The following is a 20,884-nucleotide window of genomic DNA, read 5'->3' as shown; positions in this document are numbered from 1 at the left end:
GATAAAAATTACTCCAGCAACTGTACAGAAGAGAAGAATTATATGGCTATAATGCAGCAATTCAGATCTAAGATTAAAATTCCTTCAGATGTCCTTCTTATTCCATAGGGAGCTTAAAATATTACAAAATAATATGAAATAAATGTAAAACAAATGTGGGGTAAATTATGTTTTTTCCAATGAACAGATTATTGTCAATCTTCTATTTTAAAACAGTATTTGGGTAAAGGAAGGAAGCAGATACCTCAAAGAATTTAGGAATTGATTTATGATAAGGTGTCCACTGAGTGTGAGCAGGACAGGGTGAGAGGACGGCTGTCAGAAAGAGGGTTATGCACTGGCACAGTTCAGCAGCGGAACGCCCCGAATACCCCAAACCATTTTGTTTGTGCTTTGGTGTGGCGTCTGTGTCTGTACAATTAGAGGTGGTTACGTTTCCCATGCGTAGGGTTGCCTGCTACTTTCCCATTTCAGCTCCCATTTCTAGCGCCTGTTACTTTACAGGTTTTAACCATGGGAACGAGTTTTCCATCCTGAGAATTCGGGCTGAAATCTTTTAAGATTTTCAGCAAAAATAATCCAGCTTTTCCAATAATTTGATTAAGAAGAACTGCTGGTTTGTGCATATTCCTTTTTTGTTACTATTATTGAGGAGTTTTACTGCCCATAAATTTACTGCTCACGAATTAGAGTAACAACAGCCTGATATATGTTTGTAGGTCCTTGTATCAGGAATGTTCCTTTTCATGAAAACTGCCTAAAAAAAAAATATACTGGGTTAATAAGTGCATGTTCAGTCTAGGCTTGTTAGGGTTGTGTTGAAGGAGAACCCCCATGCTGACCCTGCCAGCCCTCAGGGCGAGCGCAGTGCTGCAGCCAGGACTGGGACGGAGGACTCGCGCTCTGTCCCCCTGTCCCTGCCGCTCTCCCGCCTGCTGAGGAGGAAGAGTCAGCTGCTGGAGGAAGTCAGCTGCAGCTGGACCTGGACCAGGTGGCCTCGACACTGGGCCTGGAAGGAACAGGAGCCAGCGTGCCTCAGGCTGGAGAGGACGAGAAGGCCGGACCTAGAGCTGAGAGCCTGAAGGGACAACTCCTCAGGGACGGGTAAGGGAGGCAGAAGGGTCTCCCACGCCCACCTGTGGTGGGTGAATCTCACCACCGCCCCTCGGGCTGGAGCAGTAAACCGGCACCGCACTGGTCATTCCGTTGGCTAATTAGCAGAGGCCTGTACCTGGAGAGGAAACGTTTGACGCTTGCTTGTAACCGGTACAGTTTGGAGACCATGTCTGATGCAGCAGAAACTGGGGGTGGGGTGGGGCAGGGCAGGGACAAGGGAGGAAGGAAGTCCAGGAAGAGCCAGGGAAGCACGTGCAGAGAGCTCCGTTTATGGAGCCTTCCCGCCAAAAAGTCAACAGTAACAGAAACAGCAGAGCTCACCAGTGTGTGGTTGTGGTTATTCTGCACCAGTTATCCTGGCTATGCAAAACAGCCACGCCAGAAGAACAGACAGCGAAGCTTAACAGCCACATCTCGGTTTTGGGTTCATTGACACCCTCTTCCCTGATACCCCTGATACTCCTGTAAATGCAGAATCTGTATTTATATCCAAAACACTTTATAATGAGAGCTTTATTGGCACATTTGTTATACTTCTGTACAACAAGATAATGATGACCAGCTGGCTACAGATAATGACAGGCCCTAATTTATAGTGGGTTACTACCTTCCCATGCTGTAGGCTGTGCCTTTTTTTTAGTATTCTTCCTCTCTTGTTGTACTTGCATTGTACGATGCTCACATTTACTATTCTTGCACGCTAGGAAAGGAACAAGCATTTAAAAAGCTTTATGTGTAATTACACTTTCAACTATTAATTAGTCACATAAACAAATTAAATGGACATTTAATTAAATGTTACCCTTTTAGAAAGGCCCATCGACTTAAAACCAATATTGTGTGCATTTATCTTAATTAGTCAGGTAGTGTTAAGGATTAATGTACTTTAGCTGTTAAATTCATAATCAGACACATTAGCATTTATGCCTTTGCAGCGTGCAGCTGCCTTCTGCTAGGTACTGTTGTGTATCTGCAAGACTTCCTTTCTTTGTCACCTTTAAAAGAAAACATTGTGATACCCTCTTCAGCTTTTGTCAGTGTGACCTGACCATTCAGATGACAAGTCAAAACATGATCCAAAAATTCTCCCTACCTTATCATTTTATACTTCTATATAGGACATTTCTCTCCTATAGAGCAAGTTTTCAGTCTTTCGAGATGAGAATTTTTTGTTCCAGTGCATCAAGGTTCTAGTCTGAGAGAATGAGGCTGATACAGTAAATATCAGCCCACAAATGCCCCAAAGAACTCATCTGATTTTGAAAACCATTATTTCAGTGGTCAGAGAAAATCATTTGGGAGCACTCTGGAGCACCTGATCTAGTTGTGCAGAAAACAATTGGCTCTTTGGTGTCTTTCCAACAAACACACAAACTAGGGCTAGTGACTAATTCCGCTTCTGTGGTAAGTAGTGCTTCTGATACGGCTCATCTCTGCTCCTGTCTGGGTGCTGCGGAGTAAAACGCGGAGTGATGCTCCTCAGGCATCTCATCCTACAGATGAGTTTATAACCTCATGTTTGGGTAATTTATTTTTACAGCGAGTGCTGCAGACTCATTCACGTTCATGAAATTTCTCTAGTTGATTTGAATACAAAAGACTAACCTTCTAGAATTCCACCACAAGTATTTCTTTTTCCTTATTGCATCCTGGATAGAGAGGATGTGCATTTAATGCAACATTGTGTGTCAGAACTTCCATGACCATAAGGGTCCACTTCATTTTTTTGTATATAAATAAGTAATCCAGCAAACTAGTAAATCAGTCTGTTCTGGCATTTCCGAGAGTCTTCCTTAGCCATTAAAATACAGCAAAGGGGCACAGAAAAAGCTTCAGCACAACAATAAGAAAGTAGGGGCAAAAATCCACGTTACCAAGTTAGCAAGACACTGTTGCGTTCAATTCATAAGAGTGTTTAACGGTGTGTCCATTTACTTCCAATCATTTCCTCCTGGATTTTTTTTTAAGAGCTGAATTGTTTAGTTTTCCAAAACAAATGTAACTTGGAATGTTTTTCAGAGCTTTGCTGGAAAGAGATAGCTCCAGCTATAGGACCTGCATAGGTTTCTCATGCTTTTCTGAAGTCCAGGACTAGCAGAGGTCTACGTCTAACATAGGCTGAATTTTGGGTTATATTGTAAATTTTCTCGTCTGTTCAGTCACAGTTGTTACTGTTCTGACTGATTATAGTTCATATTTCACTCCTTTTGTCTCTATGCATTTAGGTGATACCGTTAAAATTGCAGTGGATCTCTCCTGAAAATGAAACAGCCTTGGTATTCTTGTTTGTCTAGTTAACCCGAAATAACCAGAATTCCAAATATTTAGCTCAGCCACTGACTTTCTAACAGATCTGCCCTCCAGGATCAGTTATGATCAACATTTTGAGATAAAAATCCATCTCACATGGTATTTGGTATCATTTCTTTAAAGACTTTTTACAAAAAAATAAATCAGGTTTTATTTAACAGATGTTAATTGCATCAAAACATTTGAAAAGTCAGGATTAGGAAGGAATTAAAAGGGATTCTGTTTACAGCCCAGACGATTTGTTGTTTCAGAGCCTAAGGCCTGGTCTGTGCAGTTTATGGCCCACACAAACCACCCCAGGGGCCTCAGCCACACGGCTGAAGTCGCACGGAATGGGCACACGCGGTTGCTTGCGGTATCAGTCAAACAGGAGATTCGTGTCTTAACCAGGAAATAACCTCCAGTGTTTTGCTGTGGTGCCCAGGCTGACAGCGGGATCAACCTCCGTGGAACAAAGGATGGTTAAACAGCACAAAACACCCCCCAAGTGGCACCCAAGTTCTTCGACAGCAGAGACCTGAAGGGCAGAGGAGAAAGGACTGTGGCAGCCTCCTGTTTGCACCGTTTCCCTCACTGCGCGGGGCAGGCGAGCAGCAGGGAGGCAGGAGCCGGGGCTGTGCCTTTCCCCAGGGATGCAGCCCTCATCCCAGGGTTAGGGGTGCCTCATCCCGGGGTCAGGGGTGCCTCATCCCGGGGTCAGGGGTGCCCTGCAACTCAGGCAGCCGCGTGGTGGCTCTCAGCTCTGGCCGCGCCTTGCCTGCACGGAGGCCGGAAGGTGTCAGCTGGCTTACACGCTCCGTTGGGCCGCCTTGAAGCCCACGCTTGAAACGCTGCCGAGCTTTAAAATCGGGACAAACGGTTTCTTCCTTTTCTAAGCCCTTTCAGCCCCCGCAGTGAGGCGTACCAGGAAGCACACAGGATCAGCGTTACCAACAAACCCCAAGGTTTGCCATCCAGCATCTAGGTTGTCTGCGTTTTATTTTTGTTCTGCCATCATTTCCAGATGCTAGTGGGGAAAATGTTAATGTTGATTAATTGTTGGGGAAATATTAACTCTTATATAAAGAACCCAGAATCTTCTTTTTAATAGCATCTGCTCAGTGCCAGAGTAAAAAAGATGGAGCCCATTTTAGGCCTTTCCCAATGCTTTAAGATTTACAGGAAAGCTTTCCTGCAATATTCTAAATCCTCCTTCTAGCAGAACGGTATTTAACAAAGGTATCCGAACACACATCTCGTCCATGCAAAAAAAATAAAGAGAAATAGCAGATGGAGGAAAAAAGGCAATGTAAAAAAAAAAAAAATAAAATGAAGGACTGGTGATCAGAAAGTATATGTGAACAGGACAACAAAAGTATCGTAAAGGAAAGATGAAGGGGAAGATGCCATTTTTACTCTCTCTGAAAGAAGCATCAAACTTGTAGTAGGTCTCATTCAGCAAAGGGGCGAGGAGAGATGATGGGTGCACAAAGGCTGCATTTAGAATTATGACTGGAGGGAGTTTGAACTGAGAATGTGCCAGGGGAGGCACCGGGGCACCTCTTCCATAGCTACCACTAAAGACCCACTTACGCGGCCAAGCCGAGCCTCCCGCGTGGCCAGACCACGTCAGAGATTTGCCTGCGGTAAAAGCGCTGGCCCGTTAGGAAAACGGGCCTGTACAGGGAGGCTGCCACGCCCACGGCTGGACCTCAACCTAACAACTCCATCTCTCACTCGCCGAGTTTTCTAAGGCTACAGAGGACGGCACCAAGAGCTGGAAACCGCGCAGCACACCACAGCCACACACCACATTCACTTAACCATCCTCATTTGACAGAGACAGCATCTCTGCTTTCGTTTTCGATGGGCTTTTCCCAGGGATATTTATTTAGAGAAGAGCAGAAAAACTCAAGCTTCTACAGAGTCTGCTTGTTACTTGGGGTTTTTTGGCTTAAGCACTTGTGGACTAGGGAATACAGGAAGGTTCACCATTGTGTGTGTATGGCTCGGGCATGGTACGCCTCCATTTTCTTTGCAGAAAGAAAAACTGTAGAAAATGTGAAAATTTTAATTTCAAGCTAAAGCTACAGACTCCCCCCCCCGCCTTTTTTTCAGAAGACCTACGTAGCTGCATCAATCAGTTCAGAAGTAACTCAGCACTGAACTGCAACGCGCAAAAGGGGCCGAGACCTTGGAAACCTAACTAAGGACCGGCAGAGCGAAGGACAAGGTGTAGGAGGAGGCGCATGCCCAGGGTCAGCTTCTGCTCCCAGCTTGCTGTTTGCCCCTCCTCAGCTCGCTGGGCAGTTCGGGACCGGCTTCCCGGGGAGCAGCCACACCACCTCTTGTGCCTGCCCCTCACGCGGCGGCGCACCTTGAGAGGGTACCTTGGGTTTCAGTCAGCTAAAGGCAGAAGCTGGTTCGGCCGGTGGTTTTTAAGCACCACATTTCCTACGAGGAGAGAGGCATTTAAAAAACTCACTGATTTACCATGTTAAAAAAAGATGGCACATTTATTGCTACATAAATGTTATATACATAGTGTTTTCTGTTACATTGACAGAAATTGTTTTGAACTTCTTGCTGCTGGTTGGAAAGGTTTATCAGCAATACCTTGAAATTTGACACAGGGTACAAATCTGCAATAAACCAACAATGGAAACTGGAGAACAAGATGAGAAGCAATTCATCTCGGACAATTAGCTCTTACAATACTCCATAGGTACTACACGGTATGCTAGAACCCTACTATGGTCTTACAATGCTATTGTAAATTTCTGATATTAATGAACAGGTTATGGTAAATAACCCTACATTTTTACTACCTAATATAGTAAAATAAAGTAAGAAACTTTTTACTGAAAACTTTTTCGATTTCAAAAATCTAGAAAGAGTAATATTTAGAATTCAAGAAATTTTCTTACAAGATTATTGTATAAAAGACTAGCTACAGTGAAAAATAAGCCAAATGTTTTTTTCTTTCTATTTTATGAAGGAAAGCTTCTGGGCATACTGCAAAGTCTAATATAGCCAAAAAGACAACAAGCTTAGAAGGAAAAAGGCCAGGCAGTGGCACGTGATCACTTTCACACGTCATAAGCAACAAATTTGTTTAGCTGATAAACACTGAAATGAAGAACAAGGCCACAGATATAATCAGGTGTTATCTGATGATATATGCAAATCAAAGTAATAGAAATGAGTCCACTAATTCCACAAACTGTTTTGTTAGGAACCATCCAAAACATGAGCTTAAATTCATTAGTTTATTTTAACAATCCATCTTTTGTTCTTGCAAATTAAATGACTTCAGAAAAAGGACTGGTTTGTTCCTGTTCTGTGAACCAATGGCCAGTGATGAAAGATGCACTGTATAAACAATAGCTCAGACAACCTTGGCTTCGGAAATTCCCTCCCATGGTCATTGCAGTGGAAGACAGTTTCCATGGAAGTTCAAAGGGACTGTAACCACTTCGACACCTCTGTGACAAAGGAATACTTACGGACACTGGTCTGGTGGAGAAAAGTCGGAAGGTTTAATGCTAATATGGCTTGGGAGGGGGTCACTTGTTTGCGTTGGAGTCACACGTCGTTTTTGTCTCCACTGACAAGCCACACAAAAATGACACGATAATTAATGTATACAGGAAGGAAAAACCGGTGACCATTGCTCTTATATTCCATTACGTAAGTAAGCCCACCCCGCTGGTGGTTACAGCATCACACTACCTGCCACGGTGAATTTCGGATTTTACTATTCACCAAAATTACAGCCTGAAAAAAATCTCCTTTGTATTTTAATGCATTTTGTGCTTACATACAGCTAACACTTTACATGTACTATATGTAGTACTTACTGCTCGGAAAACAAAGCAACTCTAACAAAGTAGATTCTCCCCACCCAATTTACACTTCACGTTACAAGCTTTACTATGGAGCCTAGAAGCCTAAAAAGGTTTTGTTTATAATTAGAAAAAAAAAACACTTGAGGAAAGTCTGAGGGAAAATAAAAATCACTTTTTAAATCCAAGAAGCGTTATGGTCACAGCATCGCTCCTGCCTGCGGCCTTGGCGAGGCCTCTGAGCGGCGCGGAGCAGGGAGCTGGGTGCGGAGGGTAGCTCTGACCATAACTGTCCGGGTTACCAGAGACCAAAAATAACGTAAAAAAAGCTATCCCAAGGAAGAGTTTCCTATTGCATGGAAAACACTAGTCATATGGCAAAAGGAGAGGAAAGGACAACAAAAGACTTTTCCCTTCCTTTTTTAAGACACTAATAGGTATGCTGGGAATGCTACGGGTCGACGGTTGTCACTGCTTTGTTCTCTGAATGTGAACAGCTTTAGTAAATGCTGGCATCCAGCTGAAGTTTCATCAGCTTTAACATGTTAACTTTTCCCTTTATATGTAGACCTTTACAGTTCCATAACAATAAATAAAATTTGTAGTTACAATGCATTTGTCAATTCAGTTTAGGCACAAGGCAACTTCCACAATGAGTGGAGAGATCACAACAGTCTCTGATTGTGCAGAAGCGACACACTGCTTGCAACAGAATGATATGTTCAGAGCGTCTCGTGGGCTGAAGTTCTGTCTGAAGATCTGGCGTCTTCAATCCTGATGCAGGTGTTGACCAGTAGCTTTGATCATAAGATTGCATTTGGGTTTCTTGCTTCAAGTGTTTTCTCCTGTCAGGTTTGTGTCTTCATGTAATGTTAGTTGTCTGTGTCCTTGTGAAGAAAGGTCACCTTCTGTGTATCCTACCAATAATTCTGGAATTCTAGAAAGAAATGTGGGAGAAGAAAGGGGTCTTAGGAAAAGAATCAGTCAGAAGCATAACATCAGCACTGGGGAACTAATTTAAACTGTATCTCGCCGCATTTTCAGTCAGTCGAGTGCCAACGGCAATCGCACCGAAAGGCCTCGACATCCTCCTCCCCAGAGGTACCCGCATCGAGCGGGGTCTATCCAACAGCTACGTGCTCTTCTCAGGAGCGTTCTGCTCGGACTTCCTCGACATGGGAGAAAGAACAATCTGCACATCTCAGACCTCTGACCTGCGTTCAGCTGCGCTCCCCAACGTAAGCAGGCGCTAGCACCTGATTTCGTCACTGCCGCGCGCTGCCACACCCCCACTGAGCCTGCACAGCCTCCTCACGCCTCTCTCATGCTTTAGTCACCTTACAAAGTTATTGCTGTTAAAAAAGCAAAGATATAATAAACTTTTGAAAGCGGTTTGTTGTATTAATATGGCAAGAACAGGCCACAAAGTCTGCTGTAAATCAAGAGTTATCTGACAATTCAGAAGTAGCCTGTTGCTCTGGTATGAAATTAAAGAAATTCAAAGTTTTCGTAAAAAACCCCAAACATTTCACTTGCAAAGAAAGAAGCTGCCTATAAGGGAGGGGGGAAAAGTACTGACTCGAATAAGGCTTGGTTTGAACGCCACATTGCTGCTTTGCAAGGAGCACCAGGGAGTAACAAACTTCCGTGGGTCACACTCTGGCAAGACACATCCCTTCACCTTCAGCTACGACAGGCACCAACCAGTCTGCCCACACAGCAACGAACCACCGCCAAAACTTAAAATTTAGTAAAAAACCACCCCAATCTCATACTTGTTTTGAAAGCGGCAACAGTTCCACTGGTTTTAGAAGACATGGAATACTCAGAATTTTTTCTTCTTAAAATCAATTTTTTCCCAATTATTCAAAAAACCCACCCAGCCAACGACATGGAATAAACCCAAAAGACTGATGTTCCTCTAAGGCCTCCCCATCAGCAAGTGTTCAATGAGCCACTGCACACTGGACTACACAGCGCTTTTGGAAACGCTGCTTTATCTTGCAAAGCCAAAAACATTATTTTTAAAATCTTTGCTATCTTCACCGATACAGATCGTGACTTCAGATGGCCAGCAGCCTCTGCTGGGCGAACCACGCGAGTCAGAATGACTGGCCTTAAGCCAGACAGCCAGTCTCCGAGATGAGAAGTCCCTCTGCGTGTTCGTATCAGCACTGGGAAACAATACGTGGATTTTTAAATGACCTGATGTGATTTTTTAGACCATTTAAAGATGTATAATTCATCTCTATTATGCCTGGCTTATCTAGCAAGCTGTTAACTATTCCTCTGATGTCATGCCAAGGCGGCCACCTGAGCCAAGAGATGTAGCCATTGGCAACAACGCATAGAAATCACGAGACTTTAATGACAATTTCATGGGGTTTTATTATAAAACCGAACAAATCTGCACGCTTTTGCTTATGCTCAGGGATAGGGGAGTACTTGGCAGCCTAAAGAAGCTTGATGCTAGTGGCAGCGCAAGAACCAAGAATAAACATATCTAAGTCTCCCACCTTTCAGACCCATTCCCCGCCCCCGGCAGGAGTCGTACCTGGCTGGTGTTCACATATGACCCATAGGGTTGGTAGTTTCACTCAGGCCAGGGTGGCTTCCTGGGTGTGGTGTTGGCGGCTCTGCCGATACGGCAGAAACTTTTTCTTCTTCCCTTCTCTTAAGGCAGGCTGCTTTAGGGTTTAGGTTTCGTTCTGGAACAGAAAAACAATTCTTAACATCCCATACGCTGCTACCGAGAGGAACATCGAGAGGTTAACCGCTGCAGCCGAGCCAGCTGTGCAGCTTCCCCCTTCTCGCTCCTCGTGGCCCCGCGTTACAATGCAGGTGTCTAAAGCTGCAGACGAAGCACCACGGACCGTCCTACCAGACAGCTCCGACACCGGTATTTAAAAAAAACCCCAAACACACAGAACCTTTACTGGCTGCCTACACAGACCTTCAAAAAACCCTTGAGAAGTGCCTCCCCTGTCCCCAGAGGTTGCTGAAGTGCAGAAGAACAGTCTGTAACTTACAGAGATTTCTGTGTTTTGTTGGTATGTTGCAGTCACACCAACCTCACTGACGTCACAGGAGTTTTAGTAATGTCACTGCTTCTTTCTTCACCCTAAGCATCATCCTGCTCTTAGAACGCGGGAGACAGAATGACCTGAGCCCATTGTTCTCTTCACACCCTCAGGTCTGTGAAATCATCTCGTGCCCATCCCGCTTACGTCGGAAGATGATGATGACAGTTCCCCTGAGCGGAAGGATCGTTCTTTTCCAAACCCCACTTCCTCTCGCACTAAAGCCAGCGCTTTCCCAGCTGTGGACAGGCTATCAGGATACTTCCACCAGTATGTCTCCACTTCCCCAAGTACCTTCACTAGGTGGAGATTTGGATCTAGTTGTCGAAGAACGACAGTTTCTAAAAGTCAGCTGCTTCTGTTCTTCAAAATGGCTTTTCATACACCAAAACACAGAAGATGCAAATTGCGATGGCCAAAGAGACACACAAAAAGCTTGTGGTACGTTTACCGGCACACACAGAACGTACTCAGCATTCTGAGGTATTTTTCTGGCTATCCATGAATTCTGTTTTGCAGTTGAAGATTGCAGACACGATTTTAACTGTAAGGAGGCTGCCAAAACTGAACCGACAGCACAAGCCCTTCTCTGGCACGGCACAGGCACCCCTCTAGTAACTGCCGTTTGCTGACCCCTCTGCGCTGTACAAGGTGCAGAATCTAGCCTGACAGAGGCAATTTTGGATGGACTTGCTAATTCTGCTTTCTCCCAAGTCATTATCAACAGGCTCCTACTGCATTCCCTAAGGATGAGCGCTCCCAAGTTGCCTACTGGGAAAAAAAAAAACACCACAACTCTTCTTAATCACAGTTTTCTTTGTTTAAGCGTGGCTTGCCTTGAAGTTTTAAAGATGATTTAATTATGTGGCAACTTTGAAAGGAAGTTAATTTACAGTGATTTAGGAAACGGAGATAAAAATGCTAGCCTACAGTTAAGAGCTCCAAATCCAAAATGTTTCATTTTGAATAGGACCAATCACAAAGCGAGAAGCTTCGTTACCAGCAGAGAGGGGCAATTGTTCATGCAATTACGGAACGCCCTGGTGAACGCTCCTCCGGGCACCACACACAGCTCCGGCCACTCCCTCTCAGGAGCAGGTGCAAAGCCAGGCGGGTGAGATAAAACGGGGAACTGCGTGCCTGTGACAGGCCTCCTCGAACGCCCAGGGAGTAGAAGGTGAGACATAAACGCGAGGAAGGAAAAGCTCTCGATTCACACTGCCTGCAGAACAGGTCCAATTCAACTGTAAGGACCTTCAGAAAAAGATTTCTACAAGGGAATGAAGGTTTGGAAGCAACCTCTGACCAAGGCAAAATGATTCTACTGATCTTCACACAGTGCTCCCTCTGGATTACAGAATGTGTGAGAGGGGGGAGATGGACTTGATGGTTTTTAAACATTAAAAATCATGCTTGACTATGTTATCCTGCCTTCTTCATAATATTCAACCTTATCTTCCAGGCTAGGGCCAACATTTTCAGACGAAAACAGTTCCCAAGATCAAAGACTCAGCGATGCTACAACAGGGCTCTACCGCAGCACTGGTTGGGGTCTCAGCCGCAGAGGCACTAGTTGCTCCCTACGCCTTGGAGGAACTCTGACCCGAGACAGGGCGTTCATTAAAAACTGGGTCAGCAGAACTCTGCCTGAAGACATGGCATTCCATCCCGACTGCAGAGTACCTCAGCTTGCGCTGAGCCCTTCACTTCGTCACCCCCCATAAAGGTGGAACAACCGCTTTCCTCTCCCGTGCAAAACGCAAGCAACGCGTTCGGAAACGGAAGCGAAAACAAGGAACACAAAACCAAAACATCGACGTCGCTCAGTGACACTGATGAGGGAGGGACTGAGTGAACGTGGCCGCCAACATCATCCGTATCTGAAAGACTCTTCCAGTCACTTGATGCCCTTCCATCAGCGAGACGCCAAGACAGACAGTTGTTCACCAGTCCGGAACAGCAAACGAGGCGGACGCTCACCCGTCCAAGCGCCAGCTACACGGAACAGATGATTTCAGCTGGAAAGGACCTCCAGCCATCACCCAGTCCAACTGCCTGACCTGCTCCACACCGTCACAGACCAGCAAACGTGCTTCCAGCAACCTGTGCTCTACCTGTGCGCATTTCCAGAGACCAGTCCCCGAACAAAGCTCCCACGCAAACTGCCACAGCACGACGACGGGCTACTGACCTCTCACTTGCTGCTCTAGACTGAGGATGACTGCCACAGCCTGGTGAAGGATAAGCAGTTTCGTCTGTGGTTTTTCACTCTTCAGATGAAGCTGACACATGCGGCCAAGTTCTTTAAATGCCTCATTAATATCTCGTACACGCAAACGTTCTCTAGCATTATTTGCCATTCTCCTCTCCTTTTCTCTTTCTATTTTCTGCTCTGGGTTTAAATCCTCATCTTCATTAGTACTGCTGCAAGAAAGGATAAATAAAAGCACATTGGAGTATCCCTGGTATTTCAAACGAGTGATCCTGCTGCTGGTTCAAAATTTTCAGTCGATGAAATTACACTTCTTCCCACTTCATCAATTTCATATGGAATATATTTAGGTAACTCAGGAAGCGTTAGATATCAATGCTTGGGTATCAAGGTAACCCTTGCTGTTCCTGCCTCTTCCTAAAATTAAATGTTAACCTGATTCTGCCCGAGTAATACCCACAGAGTAGTGTCTACAGACAGTAAACACCTCTAGGAAAAGCAGTGGCAATGCACTGCCCCTTGAAGCAAAGGCTGTACCCAAACTCCGTCACTGACCAATGTTTAAACAGTTAAGAGAACTCAGCCACCTTGTCAGGTGAAGAATAACTAATTTTCAACAAATAGTTTTTGACAGTTTCCAGTATCAGCTTATGTAAAGAGGCATTCACGTCATTTTCAATTTAATGTGCTTACTAAGAAGTTTCAATTCTGTTAAGGCCCTTACTGGCCAGTTTTAGAACTATTTTTTCTCCTAACACCCAGTGTAGAGCTAAACAGGTTTATTCAGAATTCTCCTTTCACGTCACAGGGTTATATTAAGTTGCATGGCCTTTTTTTTTTTTTTAAAATATAGGACTGTCCAATTCAGTCTACAACGGTTCAAAACCCCTGCTCTAGTAAAACTAGAGCACTAAAACACCATTAGATGTATCCGACGGTAGAGACTCTGCTGCCTGTGGCTGCAAAATTCTGTTCGCTGTTTTCTCAAAGCTCAACGCTTGCGTCGGGCCCGTCCGGCAGCTCCAGAACCATTTACCCAGTGGCAGCTCCAGGTTTTCCATCTATGGCTCGGGAGGGGACAACGCCCTCCAAAAGGGGATTTCCCTCCATGCTCAGCCCAGCCTCCAGGTTCTCAGGGTGCCACTCTCCAGCCCCAGCGGCTCACATTTGGAAGCACAGACCTGGCCCAGTCACAAAGCACCACAAATCTCTAACGTTCTCCCATCCTCTACACTGGGCAGGGCCCTCTGATGCACAGGCAGGTATTGGGCAAAGCACTGATGTAAGGGAATGCACGCTTTTCAGCTGATTTTCCCAGAAAATCCTCTATCTTGTATTTAAATAGTTACAAACACTGTAAACCATTTATTTCACCTGCCTATTGATACATGCACTGAGGTAATGCAAAAGCCTTGCAAATAACTTTATCAAACTGAAGGACAACGTGCTACAGAGCATTAATGAAGCACAAATTCTCTAGCTCATGTCAGCAACCCACCTTGTTCGGCCTCTGGATGAGACCTTGATATCCTTCTGGGAGGACTCATCATCTGATTTCATGTCATCCGATGAGGGGGGTTCATGTATATTCTCATCCTTCTCCTTATGCTCAGACTTGATTTCTGTTGGGCCGATGGCCACGGACTGGCTCTGTAAGCCTCCTGACAATGCTGCAAGCAACCAGAGACCAGCGTGAGGCTCACCCGCGTGAAACACCCCAGAGAATCTTGAGCAGATACTGCTGGTGGGAGGCCAGAGCCAAACAGAAGTCTGGGAAGACGACAGAAGGAACTACACTCGGGCCACAAGAGCAATCCAGGTAACGCTGCTGTACTTTGACGTGCATCATGGGTAGTAAAGGGATCCTACTTCATACAGCAGATTGATCGCTAACAGCTTAACCTAAGGAGAACACTCCTGGAGACAAAAGGACATCCAGCAAAGCAAGGGAATTTGCACCTCACGTCTGGGCTGCCAATCTAAGGGCAGAGCCGGCACTGGGGCTTGGGCTTCGGCCAAACGTGCACCACGCGCCTCCCTAAATGCTGCAAGCAGCTAACGAATGAGCTGACTTCTGTTTTCTGCAGCTTACTTTTGGGTAAAAAACCGAGGGAACTGTAAACACCCGTGTGGAGCGACTTCCTTTTCTTGGCTAGACTGAGACCTGGCCTCAGCTCACTCCACAGCCCTCCCGGCCGATTCGGCAACAGCTGCGGTACCGCACGTGGCATTATGGCTCCTCAGGCTGGCAGAACGCGGCAGCCAGGCCGAGTCTTCTGCTGAAACTACGCTGGGGCAGGTCTGACAATCCTCGCAGGAATCCCTCACAGCGGTGGTTTATAGGGTTTATAATAATTAACTTTTTATTTCTCGGCACTACCTCCATGCCTATCCCCCGTGCGGGCTCAAGTTTACCAAGATCTAGAGCCTCAGTGGGTTACGGCAGACCCTGCCCCGCACTGCGGGCTGCTGGATGTTACCTCTGTAGCTTTCCTGGGGTTTATGGTTTAGCTCTGTGCTCTGCGCAGAAACCGTACTGGGAAGAACCGAATGGTTGCTGTTGAGGCTGACGCTTTCTTCCCGATGAGTCCCGACCTGAAACAAGGCAAAGCAAAGGTCTCCATTAAAGATGTCATTCAAAGAAATAGTCCAAAAATAGACATTTAAAAGACTTAAAGTATTTGCTGGATTAGAGCCCCGAGTTAAAGTTTAGCTCAGTAACGGGAAGATTTAGTTGAAAGATGCTGTTACACTAAACCACGTGATTAGGGCATACTGGATGAAGCATATTCCGAGCAGTGCCCAGCACCTGTTTGGAATAACGGAGCAACCTAGCAACAGTTTTTTTCCAATGCTCTCCCCCAGAATGCCACAGCATTTTGTGCTTGATTTACACCTGAAGGGTACAAAAGTTGATTAACCTTTGATTGCTTTGAACTAATAGAACTGTCAACTCTAGTACTTGGAACTTTTTGATCCTTAAAAGAAAATCATGGGGAATAATGGTCTTCCCCACATGGGAAAGGCGTGTACGCCACCCTACGCTCGTGTACGCGGATACAAACACACGTGTATCTACAACACACAGAAACAACACCTCCTCGCTTCTCGTTTGCTGAAGCAGCATTAGGGCAGAACTGGATCTAGTGTCGAAATACTATTTTATTCACTTTAATAATTATCTCTCCTTTTTCTCCTTTCTCAGCTAAATACATTTATTTTAGTCCCATTACAGAATCTTATCATATGAAAATAATCCAGGCGTCTAACTGCTCTTACCACCTCTCTTGGCATTTTCTAATCTGTTCCTTCATAATACATCACGATTAAATTTCTAAGCAGCAAGCACTGAGATGAAGAGTCTGTAAAAAAAATCTAATTTTGCATAAACTTGAATTAATGATACTTATGTAAGAGAGCTGTGAGCGCACGTACCTAGCTTGAAGGCGAATTTGTTAAAAAAAGGCTGCTTATTACAGAATGCTGCTATCGACAGAAACCTCTATAAAGAAAGAATATTCTTTTGTTTGAAAAAGGAAGAGGTAAAGACACACTGCCTGGATTTAAATAGTTTGGAACATAAACCATTTAAAGCTTTTGAGTCCTAAAGATACAAAAGTCCTTTAAATATTTATAATATAACCAACATAATACAATTAAACAGTTAAAAAACTGAACAAAGACGAGGGATTCTACTATTATTTGTATAGTTACAAAAATTGGCTACAGATGAAGCTTTTTATTGGAACAGTAGCAAACATGTCAACCAGAAGATTAAGCCTTTAATTAAATAGGTTTATTGCCTGGAGTTACACATGAGAACCACTGTTTTTCAATAAATCCTTCAATCCTAGTAAACTGCTGAGCTTTGAATCCCTCTTGAGTAATTAATGCAGCTTTTACCTTTCATGTCTTAGTACGGGTTTTACCCAGAGAGAGATAAATACCCTTATGCAAGTTTATCCTTTGTTTAATACACACCCGTTCCGTAAGCGAACGCCCAGGAAAAAGAGAGGCAGCGGGGAACCCCCCCCGCCGACCCCCAACGAGTATCGGGTCATTCCGGGGTGCTGTTTGCACGTATTGTTCTGCAGAAAATCTCCTCTGGTACACTGTGGAATATCTGTTGCTATTTAAAGTGTATTTTATCTTCCTTTGTGTGTAATAGGCTTTGTCTGTGAGAAGTTCTCCTGCGGATCCGGCCACCTCTGCTCCCGCGAGTGCCACGAACTCGCCGGGAGGAGGAGCGGGGCCTGGGTCTTTCAGCCTATGGGACAAAACTCTTTACACCGGGAACGTGGAACTCACTCTCTCCACTGAACTCCCAAACCGAGCCGTTCCCTAATTCTGCCCCACAGATTATGTGTTTTGTTTCATTCTTCTGGTCATGCTTAGTCCTAACACACGAGGGTGCTTTTATCCAAGCTGCAGACTATTAATCACTTCAGGACCAGGTCTGTTCCGAAATCTAAGGAACCTTTGCCTTTTTTAAAAGCTGTGTACAAAATGCAGCAGCTGCCAGAACCCTGGCAACTTTCAAATCTAGAGCTAATCTTCGAGATTAGCAACTCTGTTCTGATAAAGGCAGGAAACAGATTAGAAATAAAAACTGAGCTCACGTCCATGTTCCAGTCCTGTGAAACAGGCTTACAAACTCAAAGCGCACAGTTTAGATCAACCAGATTTATACAGAAACCTTCAGAGCTGAAGTGCTAGAAAACTGACCACAACATAGATTTTCACCTACGATGTGCCAGAAAATCCGAACAGGCGAACCCCCAAACGCAAAGCCCTGCTGAAGGTCACTGCACGCCACCCGAGGGCCCAGAGCTCCGTGTCCTGCCAGCGCAGCTCACGGCCGACGGCGGCACGGTGCCAAACCGGCCCTCTGGTACCGCAAACGTCGCGTTCCCAAAACGCCACCCGCTCTTCCTTCCCTCGGCGCCCACTTCACCCAACAAGAAGCCAGGAGAGCACGGCCTCCCGCCTCCCTCAGCGCTTCCCAAAGGTGCCACCTCGCACCTTCGGCACGACCGAGCTCGCGCCACATTCTACCACGGCTGTCGGCAGGTGGCTGCCAGCCCCGCGGCCCCCGGCGGGCTGGGGCAGGGCCCCGCGCCCCCTCTCGGGACACCGGCGGGAGCGGCGCTGAGGGCGCCCTCCCCGCCCGCGCGGGGCAGGGGCCGCCGGCCGCGGCCCGCGCTACCTCAGCGCCACGACGTCAGCACCACCCCCCGTCACCCGGCTCCTCCCACAAACGCTGCCCTCGCGTTTCCCGCTGCCGGCTCCCCCCATCACCAGCTGCGCGGGGCGGGGCGGGGCGGGGCGGGGCGGCGCGCGGCCATTAGCATACAGCTGGGCGCGCGGGCCGGGCGGGGGCGGACCCGCCGACGGGCCCCAGCGCCCCCCCCGCCAGGACCCGGCCCCGCCGCCCGGGGCCCGCCTCACCCGGCGCTCGCCCGCCCCTGCAGCCGGCCCGCCCCGGGGAACCCCGACGGCTCCTCGGGCACACAAAATGGCAGCCAAAGGGAAGGCCGGGGGCCTGCCGCGCTCCGCGTGAGACTGAGGGGCTCAGCTGCGCGGGCACGTACGTGAGGCAAAGGCAAGGAGCGCGCAGCAGGGGCAGCGCGCCGGGCACCGCGCCTCCCCGCCACTCGCCTCCGTGTCCATCCCTCCCCATTCCCAGCCCAGCCGTTACAGCGCGGCCAAACCCCAGTCTGAGGAAAGCCGCCGTGGTGGCGACCCAGGGGGTGAACTGCAGCCGTTTTTACGCCCTTCAGGGAAGACTCGCGCCCAGCACAACCTGCGGTCACGCTCAGACCCGCACGTCGTAAAAAGAATGGGTGCAGAACTGGTTTCGGTTGATTTAAGCGCTAACATTTGGGGTCTGAAACCAGAAACAAGTCTCAGCGACTAAATAAAAAATAGACAAATCGTGGCGACTGATGAGACGCTACTGTGCGTAGGAGGACCAAGAGCGACACGTGGGCAGAGGACAACCTTTGTCCTGCGTTACAACATGGCTTCTGCATCACACGCCTCAGTTTGATTGTTATTTTTGAACTCGGCAATAAAAACTTTTGAGAACTGGGGAAAAAAACTCCTCAAACAGTCTTTGTTCGTATTTGCTACAGGACTTCTCTGAGCATATTTAAAAACTATGTGCACTTTTCCAGCCATACGAGCTGGTCAATTTGGCCACGGTCATTAATATAATTTTAACTAAGGTGAGCATAATTAAGTCAGTGAAAAGGGCTTTGGAATCAAGATTTTTTATATTCCAGACAGCTCCAAGTTGTTCAGTGGGAGCACAACCTCTGTGGGGAAACACTGACCCTGGGAGGGCTTTGAGCAAGAGCAGAGGTTGGGGCTGGCAAAGCCGCCTGAACCGCCCTTTCGTGCATCTGTGCTAGAGCAGACGTCGGGCAGAGAGAGATCACCAGTTTTCTTAGATTCCTGTTATACCTGGAAAAATCCCTGCAACTTAAGGATTGAGTTTCATCCTTAACTGAATTTCCAGGCCTTTTATTTATTTATTTTTAATCAATTCAGGCTGTTCCTTTTCCATTGTATTACGATGACAAATAAAAAGCAGCTTGAATAAGAACAAAAAGAGAATTACTTCTTAACTTTTCAATAATACATGAAATAAAATACAAATCAACTTCAAAGGCCACTTAGCAAATATTTGATCAGTTTGAGATATTAAAAAATCTATTTGAATAAGTCTAATGGCTAGCCCAGCTAAAAAAGAAAACAAGACCATTCAGAGTGAGCAGGAAATGAAGTCAACTAGAGTTTTAAAATAAATCTGGCTCAAAAATTAAGCAAATGTTAAAATAAAACCATGTCTGGTTACACTAATTACATAAAAAGGAGTTAAATTACTCATTTCCTAGCTCCTTCTGCCAAGATCATCTTCTTGAAGGGAAATTAAATTTACGGGTTTTTTTCTATTTTTTTTCCTAAAGAACAAAAATGTTTTGTATGAAGATTCCCCCCCTCCCTCGAAAAGGAAGTTTCATGTAGTGCTGAATGCCAGTGAACATTTCTTGACCAAAAAACCCTACAAGCACGTCAGGCAGAGACAGGTGAACACCCTTACCCATGTCGCCATTTCTATGTTGGCCAATACTCCTTGTTTTCTTAAAATTTACTGGAGGTCCTCTAAAGTAAAGTGGTATTTCATTCCTGAGCAAAGTCTAGATCTTACAGCTCACGTTGTGTGTCCCAATTCTCTGCTCCCCTACCTTTACTATTTAAAGAAAAACAAACAGCAAATAAGTAAAACTTGAAATTCATTGATCGCTGAACACTGTAAGGATTACACCTCATCCTTGGGGGGCGCTACCGAAGCGCAGCCATCCCTAACGCACTGCTCGGTGCCCACTACAGCCAGCGGTGCCCACCTCGGCTCTGCACGCGTGTCAGGGCTCCATCCTAAGTCACGCGCAGCTCCTGCAACGGCAAATGCTGTCACAGGACACTCTTTGGGGACTGGGCAAGGCCACGACAGGATGCCTTCTGTTGGAGCCAATTATTCTGATGTAACAGAATTAAGGTTAATCCAAGAAATTCTTTAGCTGACTCACTTTTCAAGCCAAAACTGATCTGCAAGCTTGTTTCATCCGGTGAGGATGAAATAGAAAAGCAAATCTTTTTTCCATTTTCCTGATCTAAGTCTATTTCTAACAGACAGCAAGCATCCTTCAGTCAAAACTGCAGATCAATCATCAGATGACAAATCAAGTCTATATTACATTTAAGTTACACAACCACGTTAAACTACAGCAGACCGAGGAACCTTTATTCATTTTGGAGAGTCGTTTTCCACTGTCACCTATTTTAATCAAACCCAAGTTGATAAAATATTTATCATAGCTTAGTTTAAAAGAGAAACAGATTTATATGTGCATTTTGGCACTATCTGCATTTGACTCTATCTGGCTTAGCAGTATCGGAAGGTTCCACAAGTCAGATAGGAACGATTTTGTCGCTGCAATTTCAACCACTCGCTTTACCCAGCATTATTAAAACCTAGGGAAAAAAAGTTTTCTTTCATATGACTAAATTTCAGTCTACTCCAGAACGCTGCAGAACTCTCCCTTTAACAACATTCTTTAAATACAGTTAAATTAAATAAACTTAATCTTTAAATATATGAGGCAGTGCTAAGAAAAAAAAATCTGAAGTATTCACGCATCACTTCCTTCATTACTAAAAGTAATTGTGAACTTGTACAGAAACCTGAAGTTGGACATGCGCTCGGAAAGCACCCCCCTCCCCAAAAGCCCCCCAACGCACGCAGCTTATAGAGAGGAACCAGCTCTTTTTGATGTTTA

At 45.8% G+C, this 20,884-nt stretch overlaps 1 protein-coding gene across 1 annotated transcript in view; it reads right to left on the bottom strand.

Moving 5' to 3' along the window:
* Nucleotides 1-5,902: 5,902 nt before the first annotated feature.
* Nucleotides 5,903-20,884, bottom strand: part of TCF12 (transcription factor 12) — a 171,262-nt gene continuing 156,280 nt past the window's right edge. The window contains exons 18-22 of the mRNA XM_086471565.1: nt 15,023-15,137; nt 14,041-14,212; nt 12,522-12,754; nt 9,805-9,958; nt 5,903-8,187 (exon numbers count right to left, since the gene is read on the bottom strand). Of these exons, the coding sequence (XP_086327691.1) occupies nt 9,816-9,958; nt 12,522-12,754; nt 14,041-14,212; nt 15,023-15,137 (663 nt within the window). The 3' untranslated portion in view covers nt 5,903-8,187; nt 9,805-9,815. The remainder of the gene's footprint in view (nt 8,188-9,804; nt 9,959-12,521; nt 12,755-14,040; nt 14,213-15,022; nt 15,138-20,884) is intronic.

The sequence above is a fragment of the Leptosomus discolor genome, chromosome 11, assembly GCF_034619465.1.
Source record: "Leptosomus discolor isolate bLepDis1 chromosome 11, bLepDis1.hap2, whole genome shotgun sequence".
Classification (NCBI taxonomy): Eukaryota; Metazoa; Chordata; class Aves; order Leptosomiformes; family Leptosomidae; genus Leptosomus; species Leptosomus discolor.
This window is presented reverse-complemented; position numbering and strand designations above follow the sequence as displayed.